The sequence below is a fragment of the Ips typographus genome, linkage group LG4 (genome assembly GCF_016097725.1).
Source record: "Ips typographus isolate SLU linkage group LG4, UJ_Ityp_2.0, whole genome shotgun sequence".
Classification (NCBI taxonomy): Eukaryota; Metazoa; Arthropoda; class Insecta; order Coleoptera; family Curculionidae; genus Ips; species Ips typographus.
Window position 1 is genome coordinate 7,473,243 of NC_138425.1, and position 15,830 is coordinate 7,489,072.

General features: G+C 33.3%; 1 protein-coding gene across 2 annotated transcripts in view; it reads left to right on the top strand.

Annotated features, from left to right (window-relative positions):
- The first annotated feature begins 2 nt into the window (after positions 1-2).
- Positions 3-15,830, top strand: part of dtn (transmembrane protein 132C dtn) — a 63,782-nt gene continuing 47,954 nt past the window's right edge. The window contains exon 1 of one of the 2 annotated variants that reach the window (XM_081978960.1): positions 3-345. In XM_081978960.1, the coding sequence (XP_081835086.1) occupies positions 282-345 (64 nt within the window). In that variant the 5' untranslated portion in view covers positions 3-281. The remainder of the gene's footprint in view (positions 346-15,830) is intronic. The other variant, XM_081978961.1, reaches the window with a different exon arrangement.

The window sequence follows — 15,830 nt, forward strand, 5'->3', positions numbered from 1 at the left end:
CGAACCGATGTTGGCTGAAAAGCCGATTTTGTGTGAGATTCTACCGTCTGTGCATCGTATACGCGGTTCGGTCGTAACGTGGGCTCTCGCTGATTCGTAACCAGAGAGTTCCGAGATCATTGTATTTTGACAAAAACAAACCGATCGTTTTCTGGTTTTTCGCTGCTGGAAAAACATGCCCGGCCACTGAATTCTCGAACACCCTGTACCTGGGACTGTATTATGATCGTGTAAGAAAAGGTGAAGTTAAGTGGCGCGATGGGCATCTGAATAGCCAAAATATGAAGAGGTCCGCTGAGGTTAACATTGGGTTTTGGATTATTTTTTCGTTTTTCTTTGGTAAGTGTTTCCCTTCATATAACCAGTGAAATAATTTACCCATTTATGTTCTAACATTGCATTTATAACATATTTTAATTATGTTCAGCTGCACTTAAATTGCATACATCATATGCAATAAATATCAAATATATTTAATCAAAGGTAGGCCTATAATGTTCCAAGAACACAAAATTATGCATATGGGTCAGCTAATCTTATTGCTGCATTCATCTGTAACTATTGAATTAATTGGATTTTAATTGGCTCTCTATACAGCATATTACTAGTCAATTAATGTCTATGATAGCGGTAAAGTAAAGAATTAGTGCAAATAATGCAAAATGTACACTGAACCAAGTAAATAAAATGATCTGAACCAGGAAACGATCAGTTATTTAAAGTAGCAATCATAGAACGCTAAAGTATGCATACCTAGTTGCTTATCTTTAGATTCTTGTCGATTTTATTGTATTGTAGATTTAAAGTAATTACCAATGTGGTAGCGAAAGCAGTAAAAGGTTGCAGCAGTTTTAGTAAAATTTTACTTGTAACGTTGATTTTTTTCTACAACTTTAATAATGCAGGCATGAATTTCAGATCATGTTTCATGGCTCCTAATTGGCGGTGTCTGATCAATCGATCGATTGTATCGATTTCATATGGATGTAATTTTAAACACTTTGTTATGGAGTACATTGACTGATATTGAGTTTAAATTGTTGGAGGAATTGGTGTTAAAATGTTTGTTCGATTGTGTTCATGAGCTATTCCGGTAAAAGTTAAGTATACGGTGTTCAGGAAACAAAATGATGAAAAATGTTGAAAATTTTCTTCTTGGAGGAAGGAATGGATCCAAACAAACAGGATACAGCTTTCTCCTCCATTTTCTCTCTCCGTAAATTTTGACGTCTTCAGGGGCTTGAAAATAAGGTACTCACTGACAATTTAGATCTTCATGAGTCTAAAATACGTGATACAGTAAAATGATGTGTTACACTACAAACAGTAATAGCACAGTCTAATAGAAGCAATATGGTCTGAATTTCTGCTTAGCAGAATCTAAATAGCTGAAAGTAAATGGCTGTTGATGAACCATTAATTGTAATCACTTAATTCACTCACATTCATAGTTATCATAAATAAGTTCTAAAAAATGACTTTGAAATAATTTTATTCAGTTGATTTAATTTAGCAAAATCGGTTGACTGAAAAGTGATTAGCTCAGCTTACATTGATAAAATTTAATAAATTTACAAATGACAAATCAGATGAAAGTCTATATAATTGCTATATAATCATTCGGACAACATGAAAGGGACTGTCGTATTATTTGACAACACCAGAACCAATAAAACAAGTTTGACATTTTGCTACGGTTTCGTGGTTACGTTTATCTCTTTTTACGTTTTATTTCCATCTTAATTTAATCTCTTTGGTTGTCTGGTCTGATTTACAAAACAAATACGAGAAAAACGAGTCTAAATAGACTGAGAAATCGATTCACTTCATTGATTGGATTAACGTTTATTGATATAAACAAAGTCATAGCTTTATTTTGCAGATCTAGGAAGGCAACTTTTTTGTGTTAATTAATTACTCGTTTTTCTAGAAGAAGTACGTATTTCATGGTTTTAAAAGTTTACCAATAATTAATTATTATCTGCTTTTTTTCTCATCTAAATTGAGTGGATTTAACAGACCGTTGGAAACAAGGTTTCCTCTTGAAGATCGTTATTAATCTCGAATATTAATGTGTCCTGACACAGTTCTTAAGATACAAGTTTCACAGTGGCATTGAATAATACTGCAAAGTGAAAGAACTGTTGTTATCTTGGATATTATGAGCAAAATCTGAGTTTAAAACATACATATTTTTTTGCAGGTTATTTTCTGAAGAACATTTACTTTCAATAGGTTAAGTGGATTTTGATGTTTATTTTTACATTTAATATTGTATAGTTCATTCATTGTAGCAAAATATTCTATACCACTGGAAGCTTGTTACACTTATTACAGAAGATGTGGATTATTTGCACATTTGTGTATAAGGAACACGTTTGTGAAAAACATTAATGAACAACTGAAACAACTTTCTTCTCTGGAAACTGATTGCTCTAACTTTTAAAGGAATTGTTTTTATTTGCATCTTTTACGGGTAATCTGATGCACATTTGTCTAAAATTTCGCTAAACTTTTCTGTTTTAATTTATTTCTTTGCAACACTGTTTATTAAATTTACATTTTACTTAGATAAAGACCCTAGAAAAGTTTAACTGATTAGCAAAGATGTTTATCTACAACTCAGTACCCATCAAGAAATAGAAATTTCTCTTTAAACCGTTTGGAATTCTTTTCTTGAACTGACAAAGTAAATAGTTTTTGCAGATGCATCGAGGTCGGATGTGATCTAAATCCTGCTAGTATCAGCTGGCGGATTTTGCTCATACATCGCCATTACAAGCATTATACATGTTTACACCGAATCCAAACCAAAATCGAGCCAAAATCCCTTTAATACCGGTTTTAAGCACGATAAAGTCTAGTTTTATGGCAGATTAGGGCGCAAGCAGTGGGTCATGGTGTGCGTCTAGCTAGCGCCAGGCGCTAACCTGCGGCTTATTCCAATGTATACCGCAGTCGTACTTTTTTACGAGGGAGCGCCAAGAATATAAATAACTAATTCACTAACAATAATGATGAATCGTTAAAGCACGCGGTTCTCTGCGAGCTTTTACATTGATGTCTAAACAATTTGCATACATTATTCATAAACGCGCTTTTAAAACAACCGTATCACATTACCGGCTTTAGTACGCAATAACTTCTCCCATTTATTTGCAATAGCTGATCTCAGTGAAACTGTGTCGTTTACAAATATTTTGTAGTCCAATGGTGAATTAAGACAACACATTTTCAAGCTTGAAGGAATCTTTAATAATGTGATAGATGTTCTTAACGATACCTCTTCAAACAACTAAGTGCCAATTTGGTTGTTTACAATGAATTTCCTTTCATTCAATTTATTTAAAAAAAAAACTGAAAAAATAGTAAGATTTATAAGATACTCTAATGAAACCTTGTCGAAACTTCGTTGTAAGATGCGGAACTTTAATTGAAATATATCCGATTTACGGCAATTGAATTGAAGGAGATTGTACGGTGTTAGAAGAGAGAAATAATTAGAGATAAATTCTGCAGTCACGGTGTTTCGAGGTTTCATACGACGTTAATGTTTGTTTATCTTTAATTAACAAACAGGTTAAAGTTGTAAAAAGATAACGTCCTTTTTTATTGTGCATGTGTGTAATAAATGGCATGTATTTCTTACAGTATGAATATACCTATAGTGATAAAACTGTAAGAAGTAGAGTAGAGTAAAATTTCAATTTTTTTTTTTGCTCCAAAAGGGTTCCAATGGTCAGCAAAGGGCATATTTATAACTAAAAACTATAAATTAGGTGAAATAAACACAAAAGACCATTTTAAAATGTTTCATTCTTTTAAAAAATTTAAAGATGGGTGGGTATTAGGCGTTTTTTTTAAGTACTTTTTAAGATTCAATATCTCGGTAACGTGAGGAGCTAGGGAAAAAATGAGTTTCGGTCAAAAGTGCATTTTTGGCAAATTATTATTTTGCTCCATAAGGGTTCCAATTGCACAGCAAAGAGTATATTTATACCAAAGGACCTCAAATTAGGTGAAATAACCACTTGGAACCTTTAAGAAATTCGAAAATGCCATTTTTGTCAAAATTTTCAATTTTATTTTATTTTTATTTTAAAGTTCAGCTTTTTTAACCTCTAAAAGTTTCCATTTAATAATGTGAATGAATCAAAAGTATAATGAATTAAAATTAAATGATAAATTTATATCTAATAGTCTTGGTTATAAATTAGTACAATGCTTGTACCTACTGCCCAAGGTTCCACATTGTGAGCCTTCCTTACCATTATGGACTTCTATTCTTCTAGAATCTGTCTAATATTTTTGGTCCGTAGTTGTTGTATGTTGCGTAAGGATAATTAGATTATCTCAATAGTTGTTGACTGATTTGATGAAAGCTAAGACCAATTCTCAGACTAATTTTAAACGATTTATCAGAAAAGCTATTAAATATCACCTTCGTGTTAAAAACCATGATCATTTTCAGATCACCTTCTAACCTTTAACTGTAGGTATGCATCATCTGGACGTGCTTAATACCCTTTTTTAGCATTACTATTTTGTGCCCTCAAGCGTTTAAGCTTGCTTCGTACCCCCTTTGTCTACCTGTTTAGCAACCCTTTCTAAACACCTGCTTGGTAGCCCCCTGCACGTGCTGGACAGTTCTTAGTTTGCTTGAAAGTCCTCAAACCCACTTAGCAGGCTCTTTTAGCCTGTTGATCAGATTTCAAGCATCAGAACTTCTGATCTCCCACCTGCTGACACTCGTCGAGTCGAGCACTTCATATAATCATCAGATATCTCATCTCTGCAAACACCTTTATTGCAGAGATGTAAATAACCTAGATTTGCCCTAAGTTAACTTAGTAAATTTTTTTAAAGTATAGCTTGGACAGTGCAGATTGTAAACTGAGTAATATTGAGATACGATTTGATTGTGATTCGTTACCTTTATTGTATAAGTAACTTTTTTCACTATAGTTTACTGAATAAACCGTCTGCAATATGAAGTGTCCTTTCACTTAATATCAGGAGCTGAAATTTGACAAAGCATATTTTGAGTTTACTGCTTCTAAACATTGTGTTAGACTTGACAAGTTGTACCCCTATTTATGTTTGTACAAGTTACAGTTACAGTCTTTTCTCACTATGAAGAAATTAAAAGTGAGTAATTTGATTTTTTTGCCTCAAAAAAAAAGAAAAGTACTCAGAGATATAAATTTAAAGCAAAACAGTGTGGTGGTGTATCGGTTCTTAAAAAATTATTTACAGTATTTCTGGACTCTAAACTTGTAATCAATTCAAATCATTATCAAATATCTTTAATGTAGTATAGAAATCAAATCGTTTTATATTTAACTATTTCTAACAATGAATTTTTAGTTATAACGATTTGTTTGCAAACATGTCTGGAAAATCTGATACAGAACCCTTTAGCTCATAAATGATTAAGCCAACCTCAGTAGTAGCTAATCTTTATCGCCAATTGCCTCACCTATAAACTCTCTAATTACCAGTTTAAAGTTTAATCTAGTGTGATTTATTATATGCGGCTTTTCTTTGTTTACAAGCAAACATCTGCTTAATACTTCCGACTAAACCAGATTAGACTGAATGGTCGGCATTGTATAGTGCATTTGGTTGTGAGATCGGTTTGCCTCAAGTATACACAAATTCGTTTAAACCGAGCGAACTGCATTCTGTTGCATTTTTCGGATTCTAAAAAAATGTCAAATCAGTTCCAGTGGCACTAAACAAGTCGTTAACCCAAATAGTCCTTTATTTTCGGATTCATTGTGTTTGCATCCGCGCTTGCCAAACTGGTTTTCCCAAGGAATACCTTGTTTCTTTGAAGTTTCAGCACATCATCTAAATATAAACTTCCTGTTTAATAGACTAAAGAGAGTATTGTTGATAATTAGCTCTGTTTTGGAATCCAATTTTTATGTAGAGATTCTCAACATTGAGTTGCCTGAAAGCACTTTTTCATTATTTTATGCAAATTTAAATTCCTCGGAAATTTTTAACAGTACTCTGGCAAAAAACTTCGTTACTAAACTCTATTACAAAACAAATTAAGGTAAACTTTATTATCTCGACAGACCCCCATTCCACAATTTTCCATTATTCCTTTTTGTTACATTCTTGAACCGCAAAGAAACTCCAAGACTGGCGTATCCGAGAAAAATTAAACAATCCGATCAAATTTGACACGGCGTGGAAAGATTGGTATAAGATCCTGTTTATTTTGGTCAGATTTTGTGATAATTTTAGCTCCGGGAGTGCCCATAATATTATTCCCGGTCGCGTGTATTATAGTTCAGTCGAGCTTAATAGATTATCTACCTGCAGCTGCCTTGTCAATATCTTAGCTTCCTCATGTTTACAGTTTCTAATTTTAATTGGATGCTTTGTTATTTAAAGTTCTTCGTCCGGAAATTAATTAACAAACTAGGTTTATTAACTGTCTTCTATGCTTTACGATCGCGGCGAAATATAATCCCCATGGGGAGAATACAAATCGAAAAGCTAGTTGCGGACAAGAAATAAAATTAACCGACTCCAAGCTATCTTTCCAGGAAGTGGAAATGCACAAAGTGCTTAGTTAGTTTTTGTCAAATGGTAAAAAAGTGATTGATCGAGGTTGAGAATTTTTGCCTTCCGATAAAGGCGTTTGACAAGTTTCAGGTTAAAGCGCAAGAAGTCGAGAAAAAATATACTTTTAAGGGGTCATGTCAATCAATGAATGTTCACATGCGCTTGTCACCAGTAGAAGAACCAATATTTCGTTGTTATTCAGATTTTTTTAAATAATTCTCTTGAATGTAAATAAAGGCACATACCAGCACGTAAATTAATAAACATAGAAATAGATATTAACATAATTGTTCACTATTAACAGCATCATTAATTAGCTCGAGTTCTTTTAAGTTGTCTGCTTATATTCTAATATAGACTTCCTGTTTAATAGACGCTAGAGAGATAATTTAAGTTAACCATTTCTTCAGAGGAGAGAGAAAGAGTATTCCCATATCATATTCTGTGGCCTATCACCTACAATACTTACTTTAGAGGTTTTTCTGTTTTGTGTCTTAACTAAGTTTTTAGGGGATTTATTACCCTCAGAGACCAACATTTACGAGTTAGTTTCTAGTTCCCCCGTTGCAATGACCTCAGACAAATTATCAAAAGGAATGAGAATGAGTTTTTAGAGTTGTTTTGGTTATCTGCTGCAAGTTACTAACTTGTAAGTAACACAATTTTCTCTCTCGACAACTGTATTTATCTACTACAGAGAAACTTTTCCTGTTAAGTAAAACCAAAAACTGAATTCGAATAAGTGCTACCAAAGGGTTGATTGTCAATATGACTATCCTAAGTTGTATCCCTCTGTGGGGTTGTGCTTAAGTGATAGGCAATAAAAATGTCCCTTTAAAGAAGTATCTATCATCGTCAATCAGTAATTGATGCTTTGGCTATATCGTTTTCATCAAATATTTAGATGTGATGAAGCTACAGCATTACATTTAAAGTGTTCCACAGTCACCAAATCTATCAAATATACATTTTGAAATCATACACAGTTGCCTTCTGCAAGAAATGTCGCTTCCCTCAAGCATTATAATATACACAACAATCAAACCACGTACCTACATTGTATGATTCAAAAAATACCTAAAGTAATTTAAAAATCTGAAAGATTTGTAGTACACTATAAAGGTTGACCGAGGAATTGTAGTCAGTTGGATTAATAACCACTTACAGGGTGCTTCCTTTATTTTTAAACTAAAATCTTGGTTTGTTCGTGTGTCTAACCGTTGGAATACAACATCTGAAGTATGTTTGTAATTTAAGCATTTACATAGAATGGTTAATAAAAACTATGGCAAATCTTTAGCCCTTTTACAATTCGGTCAAAGTAACAACCTCTGCTCATACCCTTTGAAAGTTATTCTAAGCGTCATTTTAGACCTTAAAATTATGGCGTGTGAATCCCTGAAATGGATCTTCTCAGCATATTCAGATCTATAAAGGCAACATGTTCTTTTGTACGTTTCAGTTTTACGGAGCTGGCTGAGAAAAGGAACATTATAATGAAATATCCGTAAAGCGAGAACGTGTCTCTCATGGCGAAATGAGGGATGAATAAAGGACGATCATTTCCAAAGTAAACGTGGAATAAGAGGCGGGTTTGATGAACTTGCTACGTGATAATTTTGGGTGAAGAATCATTCTAGAAACTGAATGTGGTTAAGAATATTGTTTTGAGTTTTAACACGTATGTTATACTGCTTAAACATCTATAGAGAATGTCTGATGTTTATGATAATCTTGTTTATATTCTTGCAGTAGATTTTTAACCAGATACGACAGATTACAGGTGTGAGATTGCTTTATTTAAACTTGAATACGTTTTAATCCAGTAGAATTACTTATACCTGTATGTACATGGTAAGATAAGTTTATCTCGCAAGTCTAGAGTAAGCCGACTTACCATGTTTGTCTTATTGCAACCCTCTGGTGTTTCCTTATTGTTCATGTACTGGATTTCCAAGACTGTGTTTTCCACTCAATATTATAATCGGAAATGTTTGTAGAGGTAAGGCATTTAGAATGCTATTCTAAATGAATTTATCTTGCTTGCGAATGATTTATTGGCACAATAAATGACTTCTTAAATCGGTATACAAATTTAGTTGTGGCATTCGTGCATTCTTACTTTACTATTCCACGTAAAGATCTGGATCGGCGATTACACTATTTAGCACGCGAGACCTTTTCCATTTGCCAGTTCCTTTATATTAAATGCTAATCTTGCCTAGTTTCATGCATAATTATACTCAAGTTATTTATTACCCCGTAACTTATATTTACAGCAATAGTTGAACCATCTGATTTGTAGCACTAGCCACTTTCTCAACTTTTTTCAAGTTGACGCCCCTGCATCCAGATGCCGCCGACCTACATAAATTTAGGTTTATTTCTCTAAATGAAATGTAAATATTTGAAAATTCTCCTGGAGCTACTAAGAACAAGCGTGGGAAGAAAAACCCGAAACAAATTGTATTTTAAATAAAGCGATCCGTTAGAAGTAAACAAACCCTAGATTGATTAGCATTGTTTCGACTCAGGACAGTTTAAGATTATGTAAGATCAAAAAGTGGCGACCATAGTAATTATTTAACTTTATGTTCAAGGCAAGAAGTTGTCATTTATTTTTTTTATCAATAATTTTATTATTTAGAAGTTGTCAGGCCAGAAATGAGATAGTTTGTGAAATCTCTACAACCGACGGATAGATAAAAAAAATCTACTAATTTTGTGTATATTTACAACACGGTTCAACCAAACACCTTATGATATAAATTATTTGTATTATTTACAAAAAAAAAAACATTTTTTACTTTTCCTCATATTCATTTGACAACCTCAAAAATGTTTTCTCACCTCTGTGGTCCCAAAGGCACTACACCCAGATACACCTCACAACATCCTCTAATATTTATATACAACGGTGGATATAAATATTTATACCTAAATTGTATGTAAATATAAAGTGCGAGTCCAAGGACCCTAAAACAACTTGCCCTATCTTGCCTTTTCCGTAACTTTGGATATCGGAACGTGAAAAGAACGTAAAATCGAGGACATGAAAAGGGATTTTCTGCTTTTATACGTAATGCATTATAATGGTTCGCTTGAAGCCCAAATGCGGTGTTGAAATGCAATTTCTGGAAGAAGGACTTGCCAAGAACGTCCTTTGATGGCACTATTATAACGCTGCTATATAAAATTTGTGTTGGTTTTAGGTTAGTAAAACAAGCATTATTTCAAAGATCACACGAGTTCTGCAGACTGTTATGATTAACTGTGGCCATTTAAATTAAAATACATAAGGGAATATTATAAGGCACATTTAACTAATAGCGAGTTTATGCATTTGCTACATAAATGAAGTTAAATATGGCCGGCAATTAGACGGTTTGTTAATTAAACCAGAGAGCTGACAAAACGGCCCTTGATGTGGTCGCCATTAGGGCAATTAGGTCTCAAATATGGACTGGGCTTTCAAAGATAAACCCTCCAGGGGACTTTCCATGGTATGACGCATATGAGGGTGAATTAATTATGACGATGTTAAAAGCTAATACAAATTCATTAACTAAAATGCATAATACTGAGCAAGTACATTTTGGTTAGAGATTGATTGCATTGGGCCTGTACTCAATTCAAAGTTTAGAAACCTTAATGTAAATATGATATTCCACAATCTGTTACTGCTACAGGTAACAAAAATAACTGGAAATGAAAAACATTAAACCGGTTTTGTTTATATTATACGTTAAATTTATTCCATCTTCCAGAGAGTACCTCCATGCTGATCTATATTTGAATATTAAGTTGAGAGGAGATTGTTTTCATAATACTATCCTTATATTCTTGTTGGTTGTTTTTTAAGAATGTCAAATGTCTGATATTTTAAGCATGTTTGCATAGGCAGGGTTTTATTTAAAAATCAAAGAAATTTCTAGTTGGGCCAAGTACTGTTGTACTTTTATCGCCGAGTTTTCAAAGTAAAAATTATAACTTTAAAAGTTTTTACTGTTAAAAGTATATTCTCGTAATCGCTCTAAACTTTTATTAAACTCTTTTCTTGAGTTTAAGCGAGACGGCCATCAGTTTGACTTCCAATATTCCAAAAGACGGATGTAGCTCTAAAGTCATCTATAATTCAAAGTGTACTACGAAAAGTTGGAAAGGCAGACTGATGGTGATTGAGGATAAGCTTAAAAAATATGATCAAACTACTTGCTCAGAATTTAGATTAATTACCGCTCTTGCTTTTGAGACTTTTGTTAACAATGAAATAAGTTGTCAAAAGTCTTCAGAAACAGAGTACACAACCTCATAAAACTTACAATAAAAAAATAGTGCTAAAATTGGGCCCTTGTAATTAAATGTAAGAACAATTTATTTAAACAGTTGTGGAGTGTGCTACAGGATAAAATGTTTGACTCACAACATGCTTGTTTAAGTTATTAAACAATGACGATATTTTTATTCCTACTTTTATACGTTTCGGATAATTAAAGCACAGATAACGTTATTATCTATGCCGGCTGTTTATTGTTCACAACTCTACAGTTTGTTTAAAAAACTATAAACTCGTGTCAAAAACATCATTTATGGGCTCTTGAAACAAACCCTCTTTAAATGTAAAACACTGATACAATGATTCTACTGTATACATGTACTCAATCAAAACACGTGTGTTTGTTATGCTTATAACTTAAGAGAGAAGGTATCTCCGACCATAAAGTTTAAAAAAAGTGGTTTAACATAATTTTTGTGGTTTTCAATCTCTACTCTAAAACTTCAACATTGAATCTTAACAGAGTTTTCCAAGAAATGTCCCTGTAGATAACATTCTGCTAGTTTATTAAAGTTGAACTTTCTATCAATATTTTCAAAGTATAGACGGGCTTATTTAGAGTTCAGTGAACGAAGAAACTGGAAAGTAAATAACATTTCTGTCGAAGTAATCTACTTGACATGAGTTTTGCACGAAAAGTCAAATTGCATGTAAAATAGTTCTTATTTTTGATTAATCCCTGGAGGAGTTGAAACGGTATTAATATTTACTGCTTCACTTCACAAATGGCAGATTTTCACCTGAGAACAATATTATTTATTAAAGTGACTGTTCAACTGAGCAGAAATCCATAATACCCGTATTACGTGGGTATCGCAAAACGAAAGGATTAAGTAGCAGCTGCCGTAACAGCGAAATGAGTTATAAGTCGCGAATTATCAGAATATCGATAAGATCGCTCCTCGTGCCCGGCCATTTCGCATGCCAAGTTTATTTCGATCGGAAATCCTGCATTTATTACGTCGTAATAGCCCGACGAAGATTATCTCCCTCTTTGTCTATTCCAGGCACGTCCCCACACTGGGCCCTAATTTGTTAAATATTATCCAGAGGAATGGTTTCGGGTTTTCTTAGGCACATTAGTATTCTCGACCCTTTTTTATTTATTCAAATCCCCCGCATTTGCTACAAGTACCTTTTCAGAAACCGAACGAGACCGTGTAAAAATAAGCAAGTCCAGGGTTCAAAAAGCTTTTAAATTTTTGCTTAAACATTTACTTTTTGTTTATGCATTCAACATAAAAGCAAAGTTGGGTGTTTATCCATCCATCTCGGGCAAGAGCATAACAATTACTGTGGTAGGCGTCTTTACTTTGCTGTGCATACACATTACATACTGTACCGTTTTAAGATCTAATTTATGTGTTTAACAAAACCAGAAACTATAATATTATTCTGCATAATTATTATTAGCGACGTTGGTTCACTTTTTACTACTTTTGCTAAACAGTTCATCAACTATACCAGCAAACACAAACTTTCCATATCCGCTGCCTGGCAAGGGTAAAGACGGAATTAGTTCACTATCACCCAACCAATTTCCATGCAAATATGGTACCTCAAAGCTTAACGGACGCTAAAGTTTTTGTTCAGTCAAAGCCATTAAGCCGCCTCTCAAAAACTCCAACCAGGCCCTTTTTGCATGCTGAAAATCCGAACCGAGCGGAGAGTTTACACTGACCTTGTTGCCCTTTGAGGCTGCCAAAAAGGTTTTTGTCGTAGCGCCTCTATTGTAGCCCGATTGTGTAATGGGTTTTGCCATTATTTTTTTGCCATTCCCGTCTCGTCGGGGTGTTGGTGTAATTAGGCTAATGTGTTTATTTGTTTTAGGTAAGTTCATTACACTGAATAATTAACGCTCATCTATTTGCGAAGGTGGTGGTAAGTTAAGTTTCAATTTAATTGAAATGTGTGGGATGATTGAAAGGCGAATTAATATACAGTGGCCGGAATTACGACTTAAGTCAATAATGTTGACCCTTTTGTGTTTAGATTGTTTCAACCTTGTTAACTGTGAATGTTTTGAATGCCGTTATTACTACATTTACAACTCTTTTTAAAAAGCGGGATGAAGAAACAGAAAAATAAAAAGTAAAAGAGATTGAAGAAAAATTAAAAGAACAAGAAGTTAGATTTTACCTTTCAAAAAAATATAACAAATCAATTTAGGAACTGGACATTTTAGTTATGAAAACATCTGCAATTGAACGTTTTTCAAAGAAGTCTGAATTTAAATTCAAGCTAGATCAACAAGTTAATCTTAAACACTGTCATAGCAGTCACGTGACATTTACAAATTGAATTTTTGTTTCAGAATCGCTTGCTGTTCAAAATTCTCGTGTGAACATGGTGATTGTTAATATATTTTACTCAGTAGCTCAATTAACTCGTTAAATTTGATCTGACAGCACAATTTCAATCAATATTGAATTAGTGCTTAAATGTTTTTGAAAAGTGGACTTGTAAAAGTCACGTGACTACTTTTTTGCTAGACTGCCAGTTTACACAATAATGCTGAAAACCAGCAGTCAAGATTCATGAAAATTAGTTTAACCAACCGTTTTTAGTCGTTTTAAAACGTTGAAAAATTGTTATTTATCATAAAAATTGACGTACCGAAGTATCAATTATTTTAGTTAATTTTCATGGTTAAAATTTTTAAAAATGATCAAATTTTATGGCAATTGACTTTTCGGACTACTTGCAGTCTTTTTATTCGTCAAAAAATATCCAAATATCGCGAAAATTTACTTGACTTACTCTTTTCAGTTGTGCTAGTCGGTTTTCAAGGTAAAACGCTTTTTAGGGTTAATAAAAAAACTGACTTGCCCGGCTAATTGCAGTCATTCTGGTCAATTTTCAAGTCCAAAACAAAAAAATCACTTCAGCCACTTTTCAAAGTCACAACGTTAAAAAAATAGTCAAAGATCATAAACAATTATTTAACGCGCTATTTCCAGTCATTCTAATCAATTCTGGTGAAAATATTGTAAAATGGTCAAATTTCTTGAAAATTGACTTACTAGACCATTTACTGTCATTGTCTTCTGCTGACGATTTGGAAACACTGTTAAACTCTCATGATTACAGTGAAATAAAATGGTTGAGAACGTCAGAACGTATACAATTTCAAGAAATCAAAATTGATGTTTTGACTAAAAGCTAAACTGGCGCTTTTAAATTCAAACTGTAATTTTAACATTTGTAACGAGAGAAAGTTGTCATCAATAGACGGAAAAAGCCAAAACGTCTATTTTTTATCCACATTTCAAATCAGATAAAAGAGATTTTCCGAATAATCCAAACATGTGTCAAGAATTTAATAAGTAATCAACATAATGTCTAGAGACATCAGATTCTGGCGATTCAAGAAAAATACTTCGACTGTTTTCAAGTAGTGTTTTCAAGTAGTGCAGTTTTCAAAAACTGGAGCAGTATACTTGATGGAAATTGGAAAGTGTGCAAAAACCAAATTCAGACAGAAATAGAGTTGGATGCAGTAAAATTACCAGTTTTGAGTGATTTGTAAATTGAAAATTTAACAATCAACAAACAAAGTTTTTTTTTGAATGAGCGTGGTTTAAAGCTTCAATTAAAACAAATTTAACCGTTGGATTCAAAATTTACAGGGCACATTAATGATACTAATTTTATAAATTAAATTAGATTTAGAAATGTTGTTAAATGAGTTTAACTTTATGATATATTTATAAGAAAATAAGGTGCCTTACAATTTAATGCTATTGATGTGGAAATGTGAGATATCAGGATGATGTCTTTTTCAATGGACTTAATCTAGTACAATATTAGGTGTGTTTCAAACCAGCTAATGCTACTGAATATTTAAATATCTGACTGAATTTAAATTTAAATGTAAACTCGTTTAATCAGACTTTTTCGTTAAAACACGAATTCTGTGAAACTGCGACTCATGATTTTTATTATGGCACGCCAACAGACTTGCTATCCAAGAACCAGATTTCGTGCAAATTAAAGTTCCATTCGACTCAAACCTGTGCTCTTATCTCATTCGTGCGCCGCTCTCGACTTTAGATTACTCGGTGGAGAACACTGAACTAATGCAAAATGTTCTCCTGGTCATGAAAGCCTTTTCAAACGAACTGGAATTCCAGATATCAAAACTATGCCGGACCGAAATATTATTTTTAGCGGCCGTAATCTCTATTTAACACGCCATTAAACTGACTCGAGTTCAAATGAAGTTACCGTCCCGTGTTCATGCAGACATTTTCATTTTTATCGTCTCTTTTTTTATTATATTACGCTTATTTTTCGTTGCAATGTGCTGAAACAGTTTATTTTTGTATTATCGTCGTTACATCGTCATAACTCAAGTACGTGACGACTGGGTATTTGAATTATGACAGATCTTTGCAACTACCTACCATTTGCATAATTACCTGTCAGCTGGTTTGAAATTCTTTGCTTTATCTGCAAATGCTTCAGGAAAAATAGTTTTTCTGTGGCATTGAAATTTGTAGGAATGATTAATGTTTTTATTAGTTCATCCATTGAATAATTTTCAAATTTCTCAGCAATTTTCTGTTCTGACTATTTTCTAGAATAGTTTATTTTTACTGTCATAATCCGAGTTTTCTCATTCACAGTGATGGCAGCATTAAACCAAATACTCAGTTTTGGTATTTACAACTAATTTCACTGTTCATCGGCAACTGTTCTTTAAGAGTGTTCACAAATCATGGATAACAATGACCAAAACCGGATTAAAAAAACCGTCCATTTCATTCTTGACACAAACAAAACCGACGTTTCCCAGTCCAGCAAAAATTTACATACCCAGCTTCCAAACTCCGTAAATCTGCATTGAACCACGACGATATCCCCCCATGACCTTTACAAGCACACAAAAGGCAATTCGTCTTTCAATTCG